This window comes from Ovis canadensis, chromosome 3 (genome assembly GCF_042477335.2).
Source record: "Ovis canadensis isolate MfBH-ARS-UI-01 breed Bighorn chromosome 3, ARS-UI_OviCan_v2, whole genome shotgun sequence".
NCBI classification, from domain to species: Eukaryota; Metazoa; Chordata; class Mammalia; order Artiodactyla; family Bovidae; genus Ovis; species Ovis canadensis.
The window spans coordinates 223,991,629-224,015,585 of record NC_091247.1 but is presented as its reverse complement, the minus strand read 5'-3'; the positions used below and the strand labels follow the sequence as shown (position 1 = coordinate 224,015,585).

Here is a 23,957-nt window from a genome sequence, read left to right as displayed (position 1 = left end):
AGAGCAAATCAGTTTCATGAGGTTTTTGCTTATGCAGGTATTATTAAAGCACAAGCTATAAGACTCCATAGTGAGTAATTATGGATACCAAAGGCCCAAAACTTCATAATCTAAGAAAGGCATTTGTCTCATAGATTAAAATGAAAAATAAAACCCCTCATTAAACACAGCAGCTCAGAGGCGAGACAACTCCAAAAAGGCCCAATGACTGACAGTACTAACTCTGGGAGGTAGGGTAAGGGCTGGGGGCCAACATGGAAAGGTGGATGACAGGTTTAGAATCTGCATAAGGAGCAATGAGATGCTCAGAGTCCCTCTTCTCCACTTGAGAATCAGACAACTGCCCCTCCACCACCCTTGACAGCTTCCTCCCTGGGCAGGCTCTGTGTTTGGGGAAGATAGGCATTACGGAAGAGAGAGGACTCTGCCAAAGTGTGCAGACTACTCAACACTGAGTGAGACTCTAGGCAGTGCTGGCTGGGTGCTGTTACAAGCTTTCTAGTACTGTGACTAGATATGAACAGTATTTGGAAGCAAATCTTTCTTTTAGTGTTTATTTTATATAAATTATAATCCAGAGAGTTCTTAACTGTACAGGATCCTATATACTTTAGACACATGCTTTTCCCAATTAAAGCTGTAAACAGCTTTCATGCTATCATATAAGTTCTGAAATTACCACTTATGAAGCATTCCAATTTACAGATGTACCATAATTTAACCATAATGAATCCCTTAATGTACATTCAGGCTATGGCCATTTTCTAAAACACATTATATAATATACCACCCTTAATATGAATTTTCTTCAAATTATACCCTTTCAGCATCTCAGGAATTATTTCTATAGGATAAATTTCTAAAAACAACAAATATAGGTAAAAAGAGATAAGTGAAAATTAAGGACTTTAGTATTCACTGCCTAATTGTGGTATATGGTTTAGTTTTAATCATTTAATCAGGTCTGTGTTAAGGGCTAAACACAACAAAATTCTACGCAAAACAAAAAAACCCCAAAACAAAAGCATTAAGGACTAATTGCATATAGTCAGCTGTTTAAGCAAGTGTTAGAATTTGTTGTCTCAGAGAAAAGGAACTTTAAAAAGGTCAAGTAAAGGCCAAAAAGATGACCCAGAAGTCAGACTTACCGGGTTAAGTGTTCCAGTTTGAGCTAACTGTACATGGTGCTGAAGAGGAGAGGTTTGCCGGGGTCCGATAGGCGGCTGAGGCATATTCATCTGGCCAAATTGATTCAAACCTGTAATCAGTACAAAATACGAAATCTGAACACCATGTGACTGGAGAATAAGAGAGCTCTTTACAATTCTATGTCATTTTATCAGGACAACTAAAGGAACCTGCTTCCAACTGTGAAAGAATCTCTGTTTCATTCCCAACAGCTACAGAAAGGCATTGTTAATTAATATATGGTCTCAACCAAATTTGGATGGAACAAATCTCATTTTGGCTAGTTGTTTTTAAATGAATGCTTGATCGTTTGTATCTTTTGCTCCTAGACCTGCCAGCCAACCTGCTCTTCACCTTTCCTCCCTCCCTGGGCTTCTAGTCTCAAAGGCTTTCTGATTTCTCAAGTAGACAATCGTAATACCTGCTGCTGAGTGGCAGCAGGAATCAAGGTGACAATTTTAAGCTTGTAATACACTAGGAATTCTGCTAAAAAACAAAAACCTTACCAGGCTGTGGAGTTACCCGAGGCATCATCTGGTTTGGCACATTGCCACGGATCATAGATGGATCAGGGAGGGGGCCATCTAGAGCAGAACAGAGAAATGGTTAGAAACGCACCTTTCAGCCAGCTGTTCCCGTTTAAATAAGAGTAGTAACTTACAGGATTCAGCTGACTATCAAAAGAATAAAGGTTTGAACTAGAGAGGAATCTGAAGAAAACGCTTTTCTGCAATACAAGAAAATATCTCGAAATGGTTTTAGTCCATTTCTTTATGAATCAGGGTGCTTTTGGTGTTGACAGGAAATAATGTAAGATCTTATATTTAAAAAGACTAACATCGGAGAAGGCAATGGCACCCCACTCCAGTACTCTTGCCTGGAAGAATCCCATGGACGGAGGGCCTGGTAGGCTGCAGTCCATGGGGTCGCCAAGAGTTGGAAACGACTGAGCGACTTCACTTTCACTTTTCACTTCCATGCATTGGAGAGGGAAATGGCAACCCACTCCATTGTTCTTGCCTGGAGAATCCCAGGGACGGAGGAGCCTGGTGGGCTGCTGTCTATGGGGTTGCACAGAGTCGGATACGACTGAAGCAACTTAGCAGCAGCAGTATTAATATGCTGTCATTTGATTAAGCCTGATTATTTCACTGGTAAAAAGAATATCTCTATAGACAAGAGCCACGGATTTTGTCCAGTGACCAATTTTGATTGTGTACCCCCCAATAATGTGTTTTGATGTATACATGTCCACTGTGAACACTGACTTTAGATAATATACATATTATATTGCACTATATATCATGTACCTCTTAGATACAAAAATAGAAATAATTACTAATGATTAAAATCTATATAGTCTAAAATCACTTTTTATGAAAGGTGGTTTGCTTCGTTCCCCTAGTTTGCTCATTAGTTATGTTTATGGTTAAAAAAGAATTTTGGATTCTTCTACAATTGATTTCTGTGTATGGGATAAGAGAGGGATTTCATTCTATAAACACGCACTTAGGGCTACTCAGTCCCACTAACATTTGTTCCTGCCTACACTAGAACCTGGAGAAGGCAATGGCACCCCACTCCAGTACTCCTGCCTGGAAAATCCCAGGAGCCTGGTAGGCTGCAGTCCATGAGGTCGCTAAGAGTCGCACACGACTGAGCGACTTCACTTTCACTTTTCACTTTCATGCATTGGAGAAGGAAATGGCAACCCACTCCAGTATTCTTGCCTGGAGAATCCTAGGGACAGGGGAGCCTGGTGGGCTGCCGTCTATGGGGTCGCACAGAGTTGGACACAACTGAAACGACTTAGCAGCAGCACACTAGAACCATTGTTTGTATTTTAAAATAAAGACTACAATTTAATACCTGACAAACTTTAAACTTGGCTCAAATTTCTAAAGAAGTCAAGTAAACTGTACCACATTTAAATATCTCAAACTTAGCCACTTGTCTCTATGTCATAGTTACTGCACTAATTCAAACTATCAGCACTGAAGCAGCGTCCTCAACTCTAGTCTTGACTTTGTTTCTGAACAATCGTTTTACCTAGCTACTCAGGAAAAAAAAAAAAACACCCAAACCCACACACCTGCAATTTTCCCTTGCTAGTGGGGCCTCAGTGCATGTTGCTCTCTCTGCCAGAAATGCTGTTCTCAATTCTTTTCACCATCATGGTCCAATGAGAAAATGTATCCAGCACACCACAGTTAACACAAGAGGCTGCTGAAAGCTCTCCACCTGACTCCTTCAAGACCTGTGGGGTGTGAATTTCTCCACCCATTCACCATCCACCAATGGCCTAAGAGTTGGTACCTGTTGGCTCAGTTGGCACTACTTATAGGTAGCCAGCTTTTCCTGACTCAAAAAACACTGGTTTTCCCCATCATAGCCGTTCACACATCATTTAAACAGTTCTTAGCCTATGAACATACTGGGTCAAGAAGAGTGTGACAAGGTAAGTAATCCGATACTGTTTAGGATGTATCGAAGCCAGTGAGGTGCTTGCCTGCTGAGTCTACATCAATTGGCTGCCTACCACATGCAAGTCAGTAAAAACCCATGGGCTATCAGTTCCTGGGTGTCACTATGTGGCACTAAAAATGAAGCCATATTGTTAAGACAAGTAGCAAGTCTAGGAATCTTCAATATACTGTTTACTGTTTTTACTAGAGAACGAACCAAGTTCTTTGAAAAGGCAATAGTCATTTGAAAGCTCTAGAATAGTAACATAAGCTAATGCAAATTAGTGAATTTGGTTAGAAACCACTTTATTTCAGCTTCTCCTAAAAATACATAAAAAGCACTTACTAGAAGTCATTCCAGGTTGCGGCTGCCCCATGTTAGGCCCTGTGTTCATAACTGGCACCATGCTTGCAGCACTTGGTAGCATGTTCTGTTTCTGTAGTCTAGTCCTTCGCTTTTCTTCTAGTTCCTTCTGAATCTTATAGATCTTCTCAGCTAGCAGGTGGTAGTATTCCGCCTTTTTGAATTTTATTAAGTAGAGATGAGGAAAAAAGATGAACTACCATCAGGTAACAGAAAAAATGAACTAAGAGCAAATATTTGCTTCATTTAAAAAAGGCAGAAATGAAAAGGGAAAAGAAGCATTCTAATCTACTTTCTTAGATCATTCCAAATATGAGCTCACATTTAAAATGATCAGTAAAAAATTGCTATATAATGATCTACATAGTAAGGCATGACTTCTCAAAGTACAATTCCCAATATGTGCAAAGAATATGCTACTTCTTAAAGAAGTGCGAATTTAAAGAAAGTTCAACTGATACAAAAATACTACTTGAGATGAAGATACTAAGCAGCTGATTCACCACCATATTCCAGTGAAAATAGCACAGAGCATGGTAACAGCTCAACCACTTTTTAGCTGCCAGAAGGACAACCCAGATAAAGTGCCACATGAGTGCGCTGTATTAAGAGGAAAAATGTAAGATTCTTGACATACACTTTAAGAAAAGTGTTTTGTTATCGCAACTCCACAGTGCATTACAGGACAGAAAGGCTAAAGGGTGTCTTCTGAGGTATAGTGTTCTGTGTACGTGCAACAAAGAGGAACAAAAATAAACAACCAGAAGAGGTCCACTTTTGCTTTAAATAGAAAAAACAGATGCTCACTCGATTGTTTGCCGATTCATACATGTCCCCTTCCACTTTCCGGGCATATGCAACTAGGTTTTCCATCCGTCTGTCTTTTAAAGCAGCAGGATCCGGAGTGGGAAATATGGCTTGAACACTAGGAATATAAAATCCTACCACTATTATATCACGTCAGCTTTTTTTTCCCTCATCATAGAAACACACAGTATTTTAAATATTTTCCTGGTTAGTATTTTCTCATTTTTATACAATGAATACTTTGGGTAAAATTTTAAAATAAGGCTTGAGATGTGTTCAAACATAAATTACCGACCAAAAGAAGTGTCTGTCTGTATTAATCAAATCAAAGGGTTTTCCTGATCAGAATATAAGAACTCACTCCATAGAAATACTCTCTGGTCCCTATTACCCTAATGTAGGGAAAAAAAACACACCTGTGCTATCTGCATAAAGGGAAGTGAGAAAACCTGACCTCTACTATAGCATCATGTAGCAAAAGCCTTAAGATTCTTCTACTCTCGTACTCAGCTTAGTAAAATAAAACCTAATAATCTCTACAAAATCTTAAAAGATCAAAAACTTGAAGTGAAGGGAGCAAAAATGCAAAGAAAATTCTGCTAAATTCAATGTCTTTTACTCTCTAGCAATTTCCCAAAATGCTTGGCACTAACTTTCCTGAAGGCTGACAAATGTGATTTCAGCTACGAATTTTATCATCTGGACAACTCATGGTCAGCTGTGTGTTACACCTGAAGGAACCAGGTGGAGAAGAAATAAAGGGAAATCCGAGTTAGTAAAAAGTTCTCAAGCATATATTATTAACCTCAAGTCAGATGATCAATCCCAAATACCCTATTGTTTCTATTAAGTTTCTAAACAATTTGATCACAAGGTAAGTTTGTTTTTGTTATTCCTTATTAATTCACTGTATTAAAAATAATCTCAGTTTTCTCTTTGTGTCAAATTCCATTTCTGGTGCTATCATTTGAGAATTCCTAAATGAAGCTCAAGTATAACTGATAAGCTAATGTAACATAAAAATAAACTAAGATGATAAGACAGACTACCTGGTTTCAAGGTAATAAAAAAAAACTGGATGAAGTGGAGATCCCTCTGCTCTATTTTTAGGGTATTGGGTATATTACATTTTACCATTCTATATGCCTTACGCCTCTTTCAACCAACAAGACAGTGTTTGTGAGGCAGTGTGCCTGGCATACATTAACTTCACAAAAAACAGTGCACAGGTATTTCACAGGTAATTGCTATGAACACATTAGAAGACCAGAAGACCACAGAGGCCACCCAAACAGATTCAATTTGTCAAGATAATAAAAATTTTACCAAGGATAACAGAAGGCTGTGTTGCCACTACTATTCTAATGATCTAAGTTAAAACCTAGTTTTTCTTTTAAAATATGAGCTTTATAAAGGAAATGATCATTAAAATGAATAATCTTTAATATATATTGATTATTGTCACTAGACAGAATCCTCACACATGGTTAGAAGCTAAAAGACACCTAAGAAATGATGGAGAAAAAGTTGAGAAGCAGAGAATAGGAAGCAGGAAAGCCACAGGAGAAGTATCAGCAGCAACCAGGCTATAGAAAAATCAGTCATTTCTCGTGTTTAAGTGCCTGGCAGATTGACCTTGTAACTCCTTATGAATAAGACATGCCAACAAGCTTACAGTTTGTGGACAAGATGATTTCGAAGATCCTGAGTAATATCTTCATGCCATTGCTTCCGAATTCCAGTACTGGATGGTTGAGCTGCTGTTGGCATAGGACCCAGAGAGGCCACACTGCCATTGTCACTCATCATTGGGCTTTAAAGAGGAGTGAAACAGTTTTAGCAAAGAAGGATAGGAGAAAGAGGCTCTCATTTAAGTAGAGCTAACAGTGATGACTGCAATAGGGCCAATACACTATGACAGGTCTATTTACACATAAATCTGGGGGAAATGGTATGTATGTCTTTGTATTTGTGAGGCGAAACAAAACACGTAACATTTCACTGTGTGGAGGGGTGGCTGATATCTTATGTTTAAAAGACACAAGATATCTTGTGTTAGAAGATTAAGCCATCATTTTGACACAGCTTACCCAGGAATCCACTGGGCAATGGACTAATTGCTAGCATTGGGATAAAGCAAACTTGCTTTTTAAACAGCTGCATTTGTTAACTTCCTACTGTATTTGTAAAGGTGTCAGTTACTCCAAATAATTGATATAATTTCTAAAGAGGTTACACAGAGCCTAAAGAAAACACAACATCTGTTATCATTCATCAAGGATATTATCAAATCAAGTAAACTTAAAAAGCTCAAATACGGAGCTCTAACAAGTGTCTGAAATCTGACAAAGGGCACAAGCCAAGATTAAAACTTACTTCTGAGAATTTATGGCTGAATGCAACATCGAGTCAGAAAGAAGATTCGACGGCTGAACCCCTACACCTCCATTTACTCCCATAGGACTAGCACCTACGTCAAAACAAAAAGCAAGAGACGGTATTTTAAATACCAAAAAATGATAACAAAAACAAAAATTAAGGATAAAAAGAAAGGAAGAGGGAAAACTATGAAAGTACTAGAATAAAACATTACAAGAATTTTTTGTCCTTTCAAAAGACCCAAAACAGAAGTTTTAAGGATATTTAGAAATGTAAAAGTAATTAGTAATAAGTAAAATAATCACCATAAACCAAGTCAAGAGACAGATGACAAATCTGGGGGGGAAAATGATAATATATGATAATTACTTGCAATATAATCAGCAACACATATATAAAGGCTACTACACAAAGTACCTTTATAGCATAATAAGAAAAACATGAACAAGAGGAAAAGAATTTACATTAAAAAAGAAATACAATAGCTTAAAAAACATACATGAAAAACATAATTTTTTTTTCATGTATGAAATTCCAAAACTTTTTTTTTGGGGGGCCACTGGACTTGTGGAATTTTAGTGGCTTGTTGGGGACCTTAGTTCCCTGAACCAGGGGTTGAACCTATGCCTCCTGCAGTTGAAGCATGGAGTCCTAATCACTAGACCATCAGGGAATTCCTATGAATTCCCTTAAAGTTTGACAATATAAAATGTTGAGAAAGGTTTGGGAAAAGAAGCATTTTCTATGAAGCTTCATAGGTGTGTAAACTGATCCACTCTTGGGAAAGCTATCTGGTAACTGTTAAACAAATGAAAAAAGAATGTACACACATTTTCACCAACTTAGATTTCCACTTGCTATTCCATCTTACAGTTATACTCACATATGTATGGATAAAAATAAGAGTGATGGTGTCAAAAGGAGCAAAAAACTAGAACATCAATTGTTTAGGGAACCGAACTTAAAACATGCACATGTTTTCATAAGCATCATCTATATAAGAACATAGGCAACCTAAGGATGATGATCCCAGGGAGGGGAATGAAAGACAGCATTTGCATTACACATTTTAAATTGACTACTCCTTCAAACTGGCTTGGATAGCTCTATGTATTCCTATTACTTGTTTAATTAAGATTTAATGAATATTACTTCTTAAACAAAGAAAACCATCAATGGCAGTATTTATACTAAACCAGATTTTCACATGGTTAAAATTTTTTGATTAACCATTTTATTAATATATCCTTCCAGATATTTAGTTAAAAATAAGAAAACAAAACTCCTCCCTAAAATGCAAATAATTGACTGGATTTCTCAACAGTGTCTAATAAAAATCCTACTGCCTTCTTTCATCACACTTCCTAAATGGTTAGGCAGAACTCTCCTAACAGCATCAAGGCAGGCTCTGAAATACAGTTGCTGGTAGTGGCTTATCTGTCACTATGAAATATTCTCTTTTAAGAGAATTACACATCCTTAACACAGATTTGTTTCACCGGTGGCAACAGTAATGAAGGTAAAGAAAAAAGTGATTATACTATTACCGATTTGCTTATTTTACTGCCTTCTGATGGCATACGAAAAAAGATATCGACATTCCCTCCAAAGTATCCAGGTTCATTTAATCTTTGGCATTGATTGCAAGTAATGGCTCAATCTAACCTGAGAAAGACACCTTTACACAGACTTGTATTTAAGACCCTAAGAGTGAGCATTCACTTGAGATACAAAAATGTAGGAATAAAAACACGACTGGCACTGACAGAGTAAGTCAGAAAGAAAAAAAAATGAACAAAAGAAAAATTCAAAGCACCTAATAATCAAGAAGAAAACACGTAATATTTTAAGCCTTAGGGAGAATCTTAAGCCTTAGAAGAACCTACATTTTTTTTCTAAGCCCCGACAAAATCTTTATACGTTAAGTGAATCCAACAGTAATCAGAAGATTAAGAATGTGGTTAAACAGGGTCATGAGGGCCTTACAGTAAAAAGATCTGATGCAGAGTTCCGGGAGTGGCTCCCTCCTGGCCCTCTCTGCTACAGAATTTGTATTACCTGAAATATGCAGTAGAGATCCTGCTGTTTTGTCTATTTGTTCACTTACCTGCTCATCCACACTAGAGATGTCTCAAAAGTAGGGACAACCAATTACTGAGCCCCTGTGCCACAACTACTGAGCTTGCAAGCCTGTACTTTGTGACAAAGAGAAGTCACTGCAAGAAGCCTGCCCACCACAACGAAGAGTAGCCCTTATTTGCCGCAACTAAAGGAAATCTACAAAACAGCAATGAAGACCGAGTGCAACGCCGCCCCCCCAAAACAGTAGAAGAGATCAAAATTTAAAAAAAGACTCAGAAAGGTAAAAGAAATCCAAGAAGCTAACTTGAAAATAAATTAAACTCCTCTCTCAATAACTCTTTAACAGGTTAGCATTCCTTGCTATAAGAGAGTGTATACTTTAAGTTAAAAATAATAAAAATCAACAAGATTTATATTTTTATGAGTAGTGTGCCCAACTCTGCTTTCTCATTTAGAATCAAATAGTAATGTGCAAAAACTAAAGCCTATTGCACCTATCAATAGAACAGCAAAAATGAGTTTCACAGAAAAAAGCATGGTAGATTACTTCAAATCAGACTGCTGTCTAGTTACAGAGAACTTCATCACCAAGAACGATTTTAGAGTAAGAAGCAAAGTATTAAGTCATGGGCTTACCAAAACTGCTTTATAGATGTTTAACTGCTTGACAGTAAAGAGATAGTCTTAGGGCCAATCTCTTTCCCCATATAATTATAGAATAAAAACCACCCTCAAATTAGGGTATAAGAACACAGCTCACTCTTCCCTTCCCTCTGTTCTATAATAGAGAGAGGTTAGGCAAACAAGTGTATCTGATAAACTATTCAAAGGCAAATCACTCCAGCTACCAGATACACTGAAATCTATATAATCAAACACCTCAAACCAAAAGAAAACTTCCAGCCCAAACACAACCGTTTCTTTTTATACTTTAAAATATCAAAAAACTTGGAAACTTAAATGTCCACCTGTAACAAGACTGTTCTATACGACAAAATACTACAGAAGCATCAAAAAGGATACATTAGGTACAGAAACAGAAAGATGTTCACACTGTATTAAGAAACAGTCTGTTAAAACTCATGGGATCCCATTCCTAGAAACAGAAACTAATATATGCACAAGATTAAGAAGGATATACATCAATAGCCGTTGCCTCTGGTATACAGATTACAAGGTGATTTTCACACTATAATCTTTTAAAAGTTATTTCAAAAACTTATTCACATAACAACAACAAAAAAGATGGGGAGATGGGGGAGCAAACAGAGACGGAGTAAAAGAGACATACACATACACATAGACTAAAATAAACCAAGGAGCTACCCTTGCATGTTACACGGCAATCACACACACAGCTCGTGTCACCTCTGTCATGACGAGGAGGACACAGACTTACTCATGTTGCTCATGGGCCGCATCCCTTGGGGAGACTGCCCAGACTGCTGGTTCTGCGGATTCTTCGCTTGCACCTGGGGCTGGGTCGGCATCTGATTTACTTGATAGGGCAGTCCAAGGGCTGCATAGGCTCTTTCTATAGAGCTGGGATCAATCTGACTGACAGTGCTTAGGCTGGGAGTGGACTGCTGACCCACCCCTAGAGAGCTAGTATTGCCAAGTCCAACTGGTGCTCCAGTCAGAATTGCTAGGGAAAACAGAAGAGAGTATTACAACATTAAAGATGCTGAGACAGGAAATACTATCATGTCTGAGTTTTAAACACAAAAATACTGTTGTGTGATTATCAAATACATGCACCTTGTTTCCCATTATTTCCTTAAATTTCTAAGCATAGAACTGATTGGTCAAAGGGCATCACTGGCATGAAAAACTTTTGACCCAAAATACCCAAAAGCCTCCCCACAAGCTGTATCAATGTTCCCACCAAGAATACATGACAGCCTGACAGGAAAGAAATGGTATTTTATTTTATTACTTAATTTAATAGGGAACTTTTGGGTATTTCCTCCTTCCAGTGAACTATTTCCTAGTCCTAATTCTCTACTAGGATATCTATGATTTATTTACTAATTTATGGAATTTCATTCCTTTTAAAAATATGCTATATGCAGTTCCAAATTTATCTTTCAATCCTAAATTTAGGATTTAAATTTTTAAATCCTAAATGAGATGTGGTGGCTGCACTTTCTACTTTTAATATTTTTTTTCGCTAAGAAAAGCTCATCACTCCCAGGCTTCTAAAAATAACCTCAAACTTTTCTTTAGTATTAATTTCAAATTATCTAAATATTAGGATCACAGGTAGAGAAGAAGAATAATCTGCCCAATGTCAAAGCAATGATCTTTCTGGATCTTATTTTAAGTAATAAATACTTCAGTTCTAACCTTATCATCATGAAGTCTGTGATAAGTGGAAATAATCTAGGATGACAGCACTGGCAGTCACAGGAGCTTCATACAATCAAGAAGCACATTAAATCTCACCTAACTGCACTGGTGAAGAGTCTAAGAATACTTTGATATAAAAGTTTCCAAAGATTTCATCACTTACACTGTTGATTTCTCTTATCTCCAGCATTTTTAAGGGGTAGACACACAGGACAATCATGCCTTGTACAATTCTTCCAGTGTGAAATGATTTGTCGAGAAGACGCACAGTGTGCCACTAATAAGAAAAATGATTTTTTATATTATTATTAGCTAACTTATCAACCATATAATGAGTGCTACAAATGCTATTAATGCATCTTCCTAACACCCCCTAAAGGGTAGTTATTAATCCTTGTATTTTACAGTTGAGAAAATAGGCAAAAATTGGTTAAGTAATTTGAACAAAGTCACACAGCACCCAAAGTGGGATTCAAACTCAAGCAGTCTGATTTCCAGAGCCTCTATTTTTGACCACAACACTGTGTGAGAAAGATAGATTTAAAAAATAGATTTCTCTTTAAAAAAAAAAAAAAAAAGAGTACAGGGCTTCCCTGGCGGCTCATGGATAGGAATCTGCCTGCCAATGCAAGGGTACCCTGGTCCAGGAAGACTCCACACTCCACAGAGCAACTAAGCCTGTGGGCCCCAACTTCTGAGCCCTCGAGCTCGAGGCCCTGAGAGCTGCAACTGGTGAAGCCTGAGCTCCTAGAGCCTGTGCTCTGCAACAAGAGAAGCTGCCACCAGGAGGAGCCCCCGCGGCCTGCATGCAGCAATGAAGAGCCAGGGCAGCCTTCCCCCCAAAAAAGGTACAAACGAACTTATTTACAAAACAGAAACAGAATCAGAGGTGTGAAAAAAACTAGTTACTGGGCAGGCAGGGGAGGTGGAAAAATTAGGAGACTGGGAAGGACATATATATACTACTATACTCTATAAAACAGGTAACTAGTAAGAATCTACTATCTAACACAGGAAACTTTACTCAATACTTGACTTACATGTGAAAAGAATAGAGTGGATATATGAATATGTATAACATTCACTTTGCTGTACAGCAGAAACAGACATAACATCATAAAGCAACTACGCTCCAATAAAAAATACAGATTTCTAATGGCTCTATAATTATATTAAGATGGGTAATATTCTTGTTAGTGTTTGCCTTCATGACAGCGAACTCTCAATATTTAAAGCTATGCTGGGGCAAATAAAAGTTCCTTGCAAAAGAGAAGTCTCTAAAACTTCCTCTACTACCACATCTCTAGATACTCACTCACCAAATGATACTGAATTTTATCATAACATAGAGTAAGGTGTTATCAGTAAGGAATCTCAGGAGAGAGAAAATGTGATCAGCTCTAACTATAAATAAATATTGACTGCGAAGCATAAAAGCCTCTGAGCCCACTCACCTTGGCAGGACTTGCCCGACTGGCAGTGTGTCATGTGGTTAAGGACGTTCTTCATGGTTCGACAGTGGGGAAGGTTGCACTGCCTCACCTCCCCGTTGGCCTGCTCCCGGCGCTGGCACTTGTGAGCATGCAGGAGGAGGACAAGCTGCTGCTGGATGAGCTTGCGCTTCTCCGGATCAGCCGTATGTGCCCCAGAACCCATCCCCTGGGCCACCGGAGCCACCAGGCCTGGCTGCTGGACCTGTGGGGCCTGCTGCTGGCCCTAAGGGATACAACAGTAAAGACATATTCAATGTTAGGTGTCACTGGGTGTTACCTCTTGAATAAAAACGGACCTGGGAGATTTTCAATGAAAACCTTTAACGACATGTCATCTACTAGGTGCCAGACCCAATTTTTTAACACAGGGGATTCTAAGATAAATAAACGATGGCTTTTGCCATCAAGAAGCTTAATTTAACAAGAAAATAAATTACTATTACCATATTAACAGGTAATATAATCAAAGGATGTGTAACATACAGAGAGTAAAAGAAAGAGAAGGACATGGTAAAGTCCAATGCAAGGGGGTAAATAAAGGAATCTGCTGTGAAGGGCATGTTCAAGTTAGGTCTTGAAATAGTGAAGAGCTTCTCGGGAGACCTGGCAGGGACCTTTCAGGTGGGTGAAAAACTAGTTTTTGTAAACTCTGGACAAAATTCGTTTTTTCCTATAGAAAAGTAAACATTTTTGGAGACTAAGAAACGTGTTCATCTTTTGTCTCCAGTACTTAGCAGAGCATCTGAAATACAGGCATTCAGTGACTATGGGACATAAAGCAAAAAACCTAAAATATCTGAAAAGGAAATAAAATTCCTACAGTACAATTTTTGAAGATGAACATGGACTATTTGACACATTTACAACTAGAGATAGTTTTACTTTAGAAAAACAGCACTGTTAGAAGAGTTGGAGATTTCTCCGTAGCAACGGTCACTGTTAAAAATAATGTGTAACTTTGAGAGGGAGGGAAGTTACTTCTAACAGTATCAGATATAAATCAATAGATATCCAGATGACTGACCAAAGAGGCAAATGGTTCCACTTTCTTACCCTATAGAAAGAATTGCGTATACAAGGAGTCGAATATGGCAGGACCCCAAAACTTTCATTGTGGCAGCCCCCTTTACTTCTGTTGGGACTTTTCATTGTGGCAGCCCCCTTTACTTCTGTTGGGACTAACACCCTTACTGGGGTTAGTTTTTTACCCAAGTAAAAAAACACCATGTGAAATGGAAGGCAGGCATAAGCTTCCTTGATCACAGGGACCATCCCATTACACCCTGTTCTGCTTTACAGCAGAATAGAAAACATAAAAGTTGAACAGAATTCTTAAAAAAAAAAAAAAAATCTTTTGGTTGCACCAAGCATGCATGGCATGTGGAATCTTAGTTCCCCAGTCAGGGATGGAACCCACGCCCCCTGCATTGGAGGCACAGAGTCTTAACCACGGGACCATCAGGGAAGTCCCAAACACATTTCTTTTGCTCAAGTGTCAGATGGAAAACAAATCTGCAGATAGATTACTACCCACCATATTGGGCATTCCTCCACCAGGAACTGCCTTTTTGTCCATTGCAAATGGAGATAAGCTATTTGGTAGTACAGACTTTGTCGGAATCTGGAGACCAAGGCCACTGGCTCCCATCTGCTGTCCAGAATTCTGAGTGTATGGTGAACCGTAAGGATTAGGGTTGTTCATCATTCCCATCTGAGAACAAGAAACAGAAAAGAAATCACATCTTATTCCCCACACTAACAGGACATACTATTTCCTTTCCTTTTCCGCTTCCTAATTTACAAAGACAATTTAAAAAGAAATTCTCCATATATAAAAAGACTAGGGGCCTGAGGTACAGTAAATTTAGAGGTATTTCCTGTAAATATGAGATGTCACTAAAAATTTGTCTTCACTTAGCTACACCTACTAAGCAGGTTCTGCCATTCATCTCCACTTTCAATGTACTAAGTCATTTTCATTTAAATTCAACTCAATAAACTATCTAAGCCTTAAATATATTAGAGAACTTGATATATCAAAGCATTTGAATGCTTATTCCAGCATTAAAACAAAAGGGGGAGGGGACTTCCCTTATTGTCCAGTGGTTAAGACTCTGCTTCCAGGGTAGGGGGCCTGGGTTTTGAAGTCAGGGAACTACGATCCCAGATGCTGTGTGGAGCAGCTCGGTTAAAAAAACAAACAAATACCCAAAACAAGGTAGAAAACTGGTAGTTTGGGGGATATGTCTTTTTTTAAATTTAGGGACACAGTACAACAGTGATTTAAAATTTTTTTGAATCTGAATTATCTAGATACAGCGTGTAAACTTTAAAGCCTGCATTTCTTGGTGTTATCTTACACCTAGCTGCTTTATTAAATTGCCTTGTAGGCTCGTAAAGTAATCTGAGTGTATTTGCAATCCCTATGTACTTTAAAAAGGAAGTTTGGGGACTTCCCTGGCAGTCCAGTGGTTAGGAATCTGCACCTCCAGTGCAGGGGACATAGGTTGGATCCCTGGTCGGAGAACTAAGAGATCCCATATGCCACAGAGCATGGCTTAAAAAAAGTATTTCCCTGTCTTTATTTAAGTCCATGTGGAACCATCATACTGTAGCTTAAAGAACACAGCATCAATTATTCAAAAGCCAAATGTTTTAATGATAACAATGATGCAACTCACAACTCTATTCTTCCACGTTAAGAGCCCTGTGTAAGTCAATCACTGCCTACTTGCAAGCACTCAGGATAGAAACTAAGGATGCTAAAGGAGTCACGCCAGATTTCTCACCTTTCTCAGACAGATCCAATCCTATCAAAGGGTCCTTCAAATTCTATCTTTAGCCACCGAGTCCCATGTATCCGTGCCCACTGTCACTGTCTTAATTCAAGTCCCTGATCACAGCTTTTGTAGACTGCACCTAACAGGTTTTCTTGCCATCTGTCCTCACTTTTTTCTACTCATAAGGGGGAAAAAACGATGGTATACCAGACCTTTCATTATCTTCACGAGAACTTGACTACTTCTCCATGGCAGAAGTACTACTTATCTCCCTTACTCATTTACTTGCAAACCTGAGCATCATGTTTCTTGAATCTCCAACATTTGCTTCAGCTTTTCCCTTTCCCTATAACTAGGCAGTGAAGTGGCACACCCTCCTTCCCTATTTTTTGGCTCCTGAATGCTAACCTGTAAAGGAAATAAAACACTAAATTCACAAAGAGGCAGGGATGATGATAGGGAATGAGACCAAGGGAAGTGGCATCGTTCCGGTGAAAGCATTAAAAAAAAAAGGCAGCCTCAGTGGGACGCAGCCAGAGTAAAAACTTATCTGGTCTCCGATAACTGGAACTTCCTATGTGAATCTGACCAGTGAAAATGTAGGGATAATCAAATACACAAACAGGCTTATGTGAAGTTCCAGTTTCTTCTGGTAGTTCCAAATGGGGCTGGGAGCACTGCTGCTCCACACTGCTTTTAAAGTGCTGATATTTACACTAACACAGTTGCAACAGTGTGATCGCCTACACTTGGGGGAGTTGGATTTCACTTGTGTTTCTTATTAGCATGGAAATTCACGGTAGATGTAAAACGAAAGCCATTTAAGAGTCCACAATTTATATAAATAAAACATTGGAATTAGTAAGATGCCTTCATGTCTCTTGTTAAGACGCATAATGTCTTTATCAAGTACGTCCTAGAAGAGTTTGGTCCTTCACACATTTGTTCACATAGACATCACCTTGACTGCCCACAACAAGTTTCAACAATTCCTGATACCGCTTCTTCCCTCAATCACAATGCATAGCCTGCAGACTCCAAGTTCCCTCTAGCAGACCCTGGTCTCAAATATACAGACTGCACTAACTGCTGATGAGACGGCAGTAATTCATTCCTAACACTTCTGGTCACTGTGACCAACAAAGACCCTCAGGCTTTCTGTGTGCCGTCTCCCTCAGAGTTTTGCTGCCTGTGTTAGAAAATAAACACAACCAACCCCTCACCCCTACCGTTTCTACCTACTCAACCCCCTCTACTCTTTCACTAAGTATAATAGGAAGGGAATATACTGTACTTAACTTCTGCTACACTATAGTTAGTGATCCCATCTTGTTCCCTTCTCTACAGCTAATGTGATCCAGGTGTCCAGCTACCTGCCACCTACCTGGACCAGAGCGATACACATCTCCACCTCAACTGGAAAGGCAGAGGACCAGGAAGCCACAGTTAGTTCTAGGCAAGTAAAACCAGAGGAGCTGCAGGGGAGTATTTTATCTTTCTTTAAAAATAAGTCTGACTCTACAGGTTTCTTACCGTCTGATGCATTAAAAACAGAAACTTAGGGAACACAGGAACACATAAGACACACGATGGTAACAAACACTGACAAACAAAAACCAGTGCCCAAAACACAACAGTGTGAACAGTGCAGAAATATCTAAGAGACAGAATCCCCTTAGTAAGACTTGCATGTATCAACAGTAATGCACACCAGCAGTAAACGTGAAACGTGGAAATGTGACTCCATGAATCCCCAAATAATAAAAACAAAATTAAACTACATCCTGACCTGGTCTACCTAATGGATTTGATAAATACATCTATATCCAGTCATTCCCCAGGCACTGTGTCAACGGGTGGCAGGTGGGAGAGGAGGCGGCAGGGCGATATGTACAACGATAAACAAAGACGACGAGGCATCTTTCAGAAGTGAAGACATCTAATCCTAAACATTTTCCATACTCGTTCCTGACTCTTACACTACTGACTTAATTCAAACTGATACAGCACATCTAAAACCACACCCATCAAGACTGCAAATTTGGCAGTAAGAGTCTCCTTTAAAATCCATCAGGATTTGGCATAATGACTTGTCTTTTTCTCTCTCAGGATGGATTCTTCCTCTCTGCCTTATACTTAATACTCTTACTTTTAAACTTTATGGGTTCAGTACTCATATAGGTAATAAAGTCTTTATATTTGAATTACGCTTCCCCATGAAAATATAGGCTCCACAGAGCCAAGGATTTTTTTGTCTGATTAATTTACCGCTATATATCCAACCTGAAACAATGCTGATGTAGAAATGGGTGATTCAGATTATAAATAGAACAGTGACCCACTCTCAACCTAGGCATTCTCCTAATGAGCCTTTTCTTATTTTTCTTCACAGCGCTACCTGGAATACTATTAATTTACATCTTATGTGTACCCTAGAAAGTAAGTTCCATGAAGTGAGCTTATTCACTGCTCTAGCTTCAGCATCAAAGCTACGACTCAGTAAATATTTGCTCAATCAGTGAAGGTGTAATGTTTGTCATCCCTGCCCCCATATAAACATCAGGAGGGCAAGGACTCTTAATAGGCATATCCCTAGAATCTAGAAGAGATACTTAATAAATACCCTACCTTCTTGTTTCTTTCTCAGTCCAAATATTTTAAGTAAACATCAACATGAAAGTGCCAGAAAGGGAGAACCTACAGAGTAGGTAGTTGACAGCAAACAGAATCTTTTCCTAAGTTGTCTACATTTTTCACCCTGTAGCTATAAAATATATATATACACACACACCCCACACATATTTAAGGGCTTTCATTTATCTACGTGACCTCAGGGTTCCCACTCCCAATTCATCCACGCTTTACTTTCATTCTACAACTCTCACCATCATGATTCTCAGGAATACACAAGTCCTAATGTTGCTCACATTATTCTTACAGAGCACGCTTGCTCCTAACCCCAAGTGAAAAATCTCTCCCACCTCTAATATCACCTTACAAGTGAAGCCATCTCTTTCATTCAACAAGAACTTAGGAATAATTACATGTCAGAGACTGGCAACTATAGTGTGATGTCATTTCAAGAAAAAGAAATAAAATGTGTAGGAAGAATATGGAGGAATAAACATCAAATGTACGCTGATAAAATTTTAATTATACAGAGAACATATTTAAATGTATTTTAAAATGTATTTAACATTCTCTACTTGATAAGGCTAAGGAAGTAGGCTTTTTAAAAAAGAAAAGTCTTTCAAATAACAGCCAAGATCAGGTTAATTAGAACACCTGGAATGTTGGTTGGGGCCTAATGGCAAACTAACGCATCTTAGGGTTTCCCAGGTGGCTCAGCGGTAAAGAACCTGCCTGCCAACGCAAGAGACGTGGGTTAGATCCCTGGGTTGCAAAGATCCCCTGGAGAAGGAAATGGCAACCCACTCCCATATTCTTGCCTAGAAAATCCCATCCACAGAGGAGCCTGGCAGGTTGGAGTCCATGGGTCGCAAGAGTTGGACACAACTTAAGTGACTAAACAAAAACACATCTTAATATCCATCAACCAATAAGGAAAAAAAATAACACATCTGTTAAAAACCAGGGACATTCCAAGCAATGGGAACAAATGAAGTCTATCTGAAGATAGTATGCCAGCTCTCTCAAAACTGTGTTTTAAGGGAGGCTATGAAGGCTAAAATGAGATGAAAATATTCTAATATTTGTGTCACAGAGAACAGGAATTAGCTGGCAATCAATTTGAAACAAACTGTGAAGGTACCTTCACAGCTGTTAAAATAAATGTATCACTTAACATTTAATGTAAGAGCATTATAAAATTTGTGACAATAGATCCCTGGCATAGAATATGTGGGAAATGCTACATAACACAAGAAGATTAAACATAAATAGTAAAGAATACATGAGTAACTGACCTCAGGCCCTCCTCCTCTACCCCTGAACACTCAGAAATACACAGACAGGGCACACAAACGGAAACCACACTCACCTTAAGAGGCTGGGGGCCTCTCAGTCCCGTCTGTCCTCCCATCTGGGGAGAGCCTTGCTGCAGCGGCTCAGTCATTAAGTTGCCAGCATTTCCCATGCCCGGGTTTGGGTACTGCATATTAGGTCGCCCCCGGCCTGCTCCAATTGAACCGTTCATGACTTGATTAGGCATCATCCCTTGGCCACTGCCGGCAGTCAACATTCCAGGATTCATGCCAGCATTCATCCCCGTGTTCATTCCCATGGCAGGCTGATTGACTGGACTGCTCATCATACCTGTTGCAGACGGCGTGGGACCCTGATTTGGTCCACTAGTGCCCATCCCCATGTTGGGAGAAGTCAAGCCTGCCTGGGCCATTGGGCTTTTGACCATGCTATTTATCAAACCTAATCCAGGGCTGTTCTGTTGGGCTTGGCTGGCCATGCCTTGGCCTGGGCCACCAACCCCCATATTGAGGTTAGGGGAACTACCAGACCGTAGCAATTCTGACAGTTGTTTATGTTTAGAGGCTGCATCTTGTACTATGCCAAGACTTGTCTGAAGCTGACTAATATCACCACCATTGGTTAGTCCCAATTCTGTAGAGTTGATTAATTCATCTGGTAAGTCGTGCTCCAAGTCAAACAGAGAGCCAAAATCTAAAAACAAAGAGGGAAGATAAAGGTTAAAATATGACAGTCAAAATTACAAACTTCTCTACACTTGCTCTTGATAAGCATTAAATGTCATTTCTGACCCTCACCCCATGGAATACTATCTGCCTGTCTTAGTTTTCCATGTTACACTAAAGTTTTATTTTACATGTTTGTGTGTGTGTGCAAATAAAATATACATAAAAGAGTACTATCACGCCAACAAATTTAAACATTTATAAACTGCACCTAAAATAAAACCAAAGAAGAATACATATTAGTGTGATACCCAGAATTTCTTACAAGAGGTTAAAATAACTAATCCGTACACAGACTAAATCCAGAATCTATACACAGACTTAATTCAGAATGAAACAAAAGATTAAAAATATAATTATAAAAAAGACAACTGATAAAAAGGAAAAGATCTGTTCTTTGTAGACCACTCAGGGTAAGCTCCGGGAAGACGGGGGCTGCTTACCTCTTAACTGCTATCACACAGCACGTGCCACAAAACTGAATGAAGCTGTGTTCACCTGACTTCAAACCACAGATTAGTTTTCCTTAACCAAAATCTAGCTAAGATACGAAACCATGCGTCTAGTTTCTTCACCAACCTACAAACCATTACCACTCCATCTCTGCCCTACCCCGTGCCAAAAAGAAGATGTGAAAATTATAGATTAACCTAGGTTTCTTTGTCCTTGGCACTACTGAACATTCTAGGCTAGATAATTCTGCTTGGGAGGAAGGAAAAATTGTCCCGTGCACTATGCTCAGCAAATCCCTGGTCTCTCTTGTTAATGCTAGTAGTACCTCTACCAATTTGTGACAATCAAAAATGTCTCCAGATATCACCAAATGTGCCTTGGAAGTGCAAAACTGTCCCTGGTTGTTGACAGTATTAATTCATTATATGCTGATGGTGGAATGTTTCCTTGTGTACTCCAGGGGGACAGTAGAATGAAAGCTGCTTAAAAGTATACATGATTGCTGCTGCTGTTAAGTCGCTTCAGTCGTGTCCGACTCTGTGCGACCCCACAGACAGCAGCCCACCAGGCTCCCCCGTCCCTGGGATTCTCCAGGCAAGAACACTGGAGTGGGATGCCATTTCCTTCTCCAATGGATGAAAGTGAAAAGTGAAAGTGAAGGCGCTCAGTTGTGTCCGACCCTTGCAACCCCATGGACTGCAGCCCACCAGGCTCCTCCATCCAGTGTTATGTAAATAGAAGGACTGAGGTGTTCCGAGTTTTAATTCTCCAAGTAGTTTTAACATTGAAAGGGCACCGCTGAACTTCCTTGGTGGTCCAGCGGTTAAGAATCCGCCTGTCAGTGCAGGGCAGTTCCATCCCTGACTGGGCACGGGGGCGCCACAGCCAGTGACCCCACGTGTCCCAGAGCCTGTGCTCGGCAGCGAGAGAGGCCACTGCACTGAGAAGCTCCAGCACCACAGCCAGAGAAAGACTGCACGCAGCAAAGAAACACCAGTGCAGCCAAAAATAGTTAATTTTAAACAAAAATGGCCCTACTGGGTATTTAAAAAGTAAATATAGTTGAATCTACAACTGATAATCCTATTAAAGATAATTCATCCAAAGACAAGATACCACTTTAATAATTATCTTCTTGGTCTAATTACCCTCAGTTCGTAAGTACAATTCTTCTTTTATGTGAACTTCCTGTTCTTTTGCATTCTGTCATGGCACTGAAACTACGTATGTGTCTGTCTTCCTCCTCTCCTGCCATCTTTTCCCCACCACCACCCCTCACCCCACCTATGCATCCAGACTGTAGCTCTGGGAATGACATGAGTTACTTATTTACATACCAACTCCTCAAAGGGTGATATTTTAGTTGAACTGAACTGTACCTCAGGATCTCAGAACGTGATTTAGAGTACAGTATTCTTCTCTTTCCTTCTGAAAAATCATGTGCCCCTCCATCATAAAAATAAAGTATCTCATGATTAGTTTTGGAATATAAATAAGGTTTCAAATAAAATTTACCTGACATCACTACTCAAGACAACTGCTTAATATAATTACATATTTCCTTCATTTCCTTCTATTTACATAATTCACAACACTGGAATCATACAAACTTTTAAGCAGTTTCCATTCTATTGTCCCCCTGGAGTATACAAGGAAACATTCCACATCAGCATATTTTTAGTGTTTAAGAAAAAATAATCTCTACCTATTTAGAAATTTAAAATATACACATGGGGAATTCCCTGGCAGTCCAGTGGTTAGGACTCCAGGTTTTCACTGCTTGGGTTCAATCCCTGGTTGAGTAACGATTAAGAATACGTTTCAAAACTTAAAGGAAATAAAGCTAGAAATCAACAAATATCTAAGATATTTGAAAAAAAAAGTAAGAAAAAGATGATCAAATACAAAAGCAATGCAACAAAAAAGAAAAATGGAGAGGTTACTAACAAAACCGTAAGTTGGTCCTTCGAAGAGAGTAATAAAAGATAAACTCCTGAGAAACTTAAGGAGAAAAGACAATAAAAAGAGAAAGGGGCATTACTAATCAATTTTATACCAAAAAAAAAACCCCAGAAAAGAGACAAAATTAATAAATTCCTGTTAAGCACTCAATAAACCTCAATCAAAAGGCAATTATACGTATCCCTGCATCTCCAGCAAGTCAATGATAGACGTTCTCAGGAGATTCAACAATACCTCGTTTGAATACCTGATTCAAACCCAACTGTGGAAATACATTTTAAGAAGAGAATCAAGATAACACAAATACTGATTAATGGATAATATTAAGAAAATCATTAATTTTGTTGGGTACGACAACAGAATAGTTATTAAAATAAAGCCTAAGAGATACATATTTAAGCATTCCTAGTGAAACAACAAGCCTGGGATTTACTTTTAAAAACTCCAGCAGAAAAAAGAGGGGAGGAGGGGACAAAATTATTAGTAACCTGAAGTAACAGGCACATGGGAATTCTTTTTTTCTATTAAATTGAATTCTTCCATTTAAAAAGTTTAAAAGGAAACAGAGAAAGCCTGAATATTCCTATTACTATCAAAGAACAATTGCTTAATTTTCCCATAAAGACCAAATATAAGTATTTTCGCAGGCATGTCCTACTGAACTTTCAAGGAAAAGACAATTCAACCTCACACAAATACTTCTCGAAACAGAAATACTCTAAAAACCACACATGGCCAGTACAAGAAAAGAGAATCATTAACACAGAAGCAAGAATCCTTAAAAAAGAGCAAACCAAATTTATCAGTGTCTTAAAGGTGTAATATCATGACCAAGTTGGGATCATCTCAGGAATCCAAGAAAGAGGTTTGCATATTCACCACAGTAACAGAGAAGAAAGAAAACATTAGGTTCAATGACTGGAATAAAGGCACTGGATAAAAGTCAGTACCCAATCACGACTTTA

At 38.9% G+C, this 23,957-nt stretch overlaps 1 protein-coding gene across 1 annotated transcript in view; it reads right to left on the bottom strand.

Moving 5' to 3' along the window:
• Window positions 1-23,957, bottom strand: part of EP300 (E1A binding protein p300) — a 65,518-nt gene that overhangs the window by 24,736 nt on the left and 16,825 nt on the right. The window contains exons 2-12 of the mRNA XM_069586106.1: window positions 19,908-20,545; window positions 14,662-14,838; window positions 13,089-13,350; window positions 11,798-11,911; window positions 10,685-10,930; window positions 7,201-7,294; window positions 6,500-6,637; window positions 4,825-4,942; window positions 4,000-4,171; window positions 1,695-1,772; window positions 1,149-1,258 (exon numbers count right to left, since the gene is read on the bottom strand). Of these exons, the coding sequence (XP_069442207.1) occupies window positions 1,149-1,258; window positions 1,695-1,772; window positions 4,000-4,171; window positions 4,825-4,942; window positions 6,500-6,637; window positions 7,201-7,294; window positions 10,685-10,930; window positions 11,798-11,911; window positions 13,089-13,350; window positions 14,662-14,838; window positions 19,908-20,545 (2,147 nt within the window). The remainder of the gene's footprint in view (window positions 1-1,148; window positions 1,259-1,694; window positions 1,773-3,999; window positions 4,172-4,824; window positions 4,943-6,499; window positions 6,638-7,200; window positions 7,295-10,684; window positions 10,931-11,797; window positions 11,912-13,088; window positions 13,351-14,661; window positions 14,839-19,907; window positions 20,546-23,957) is intronic.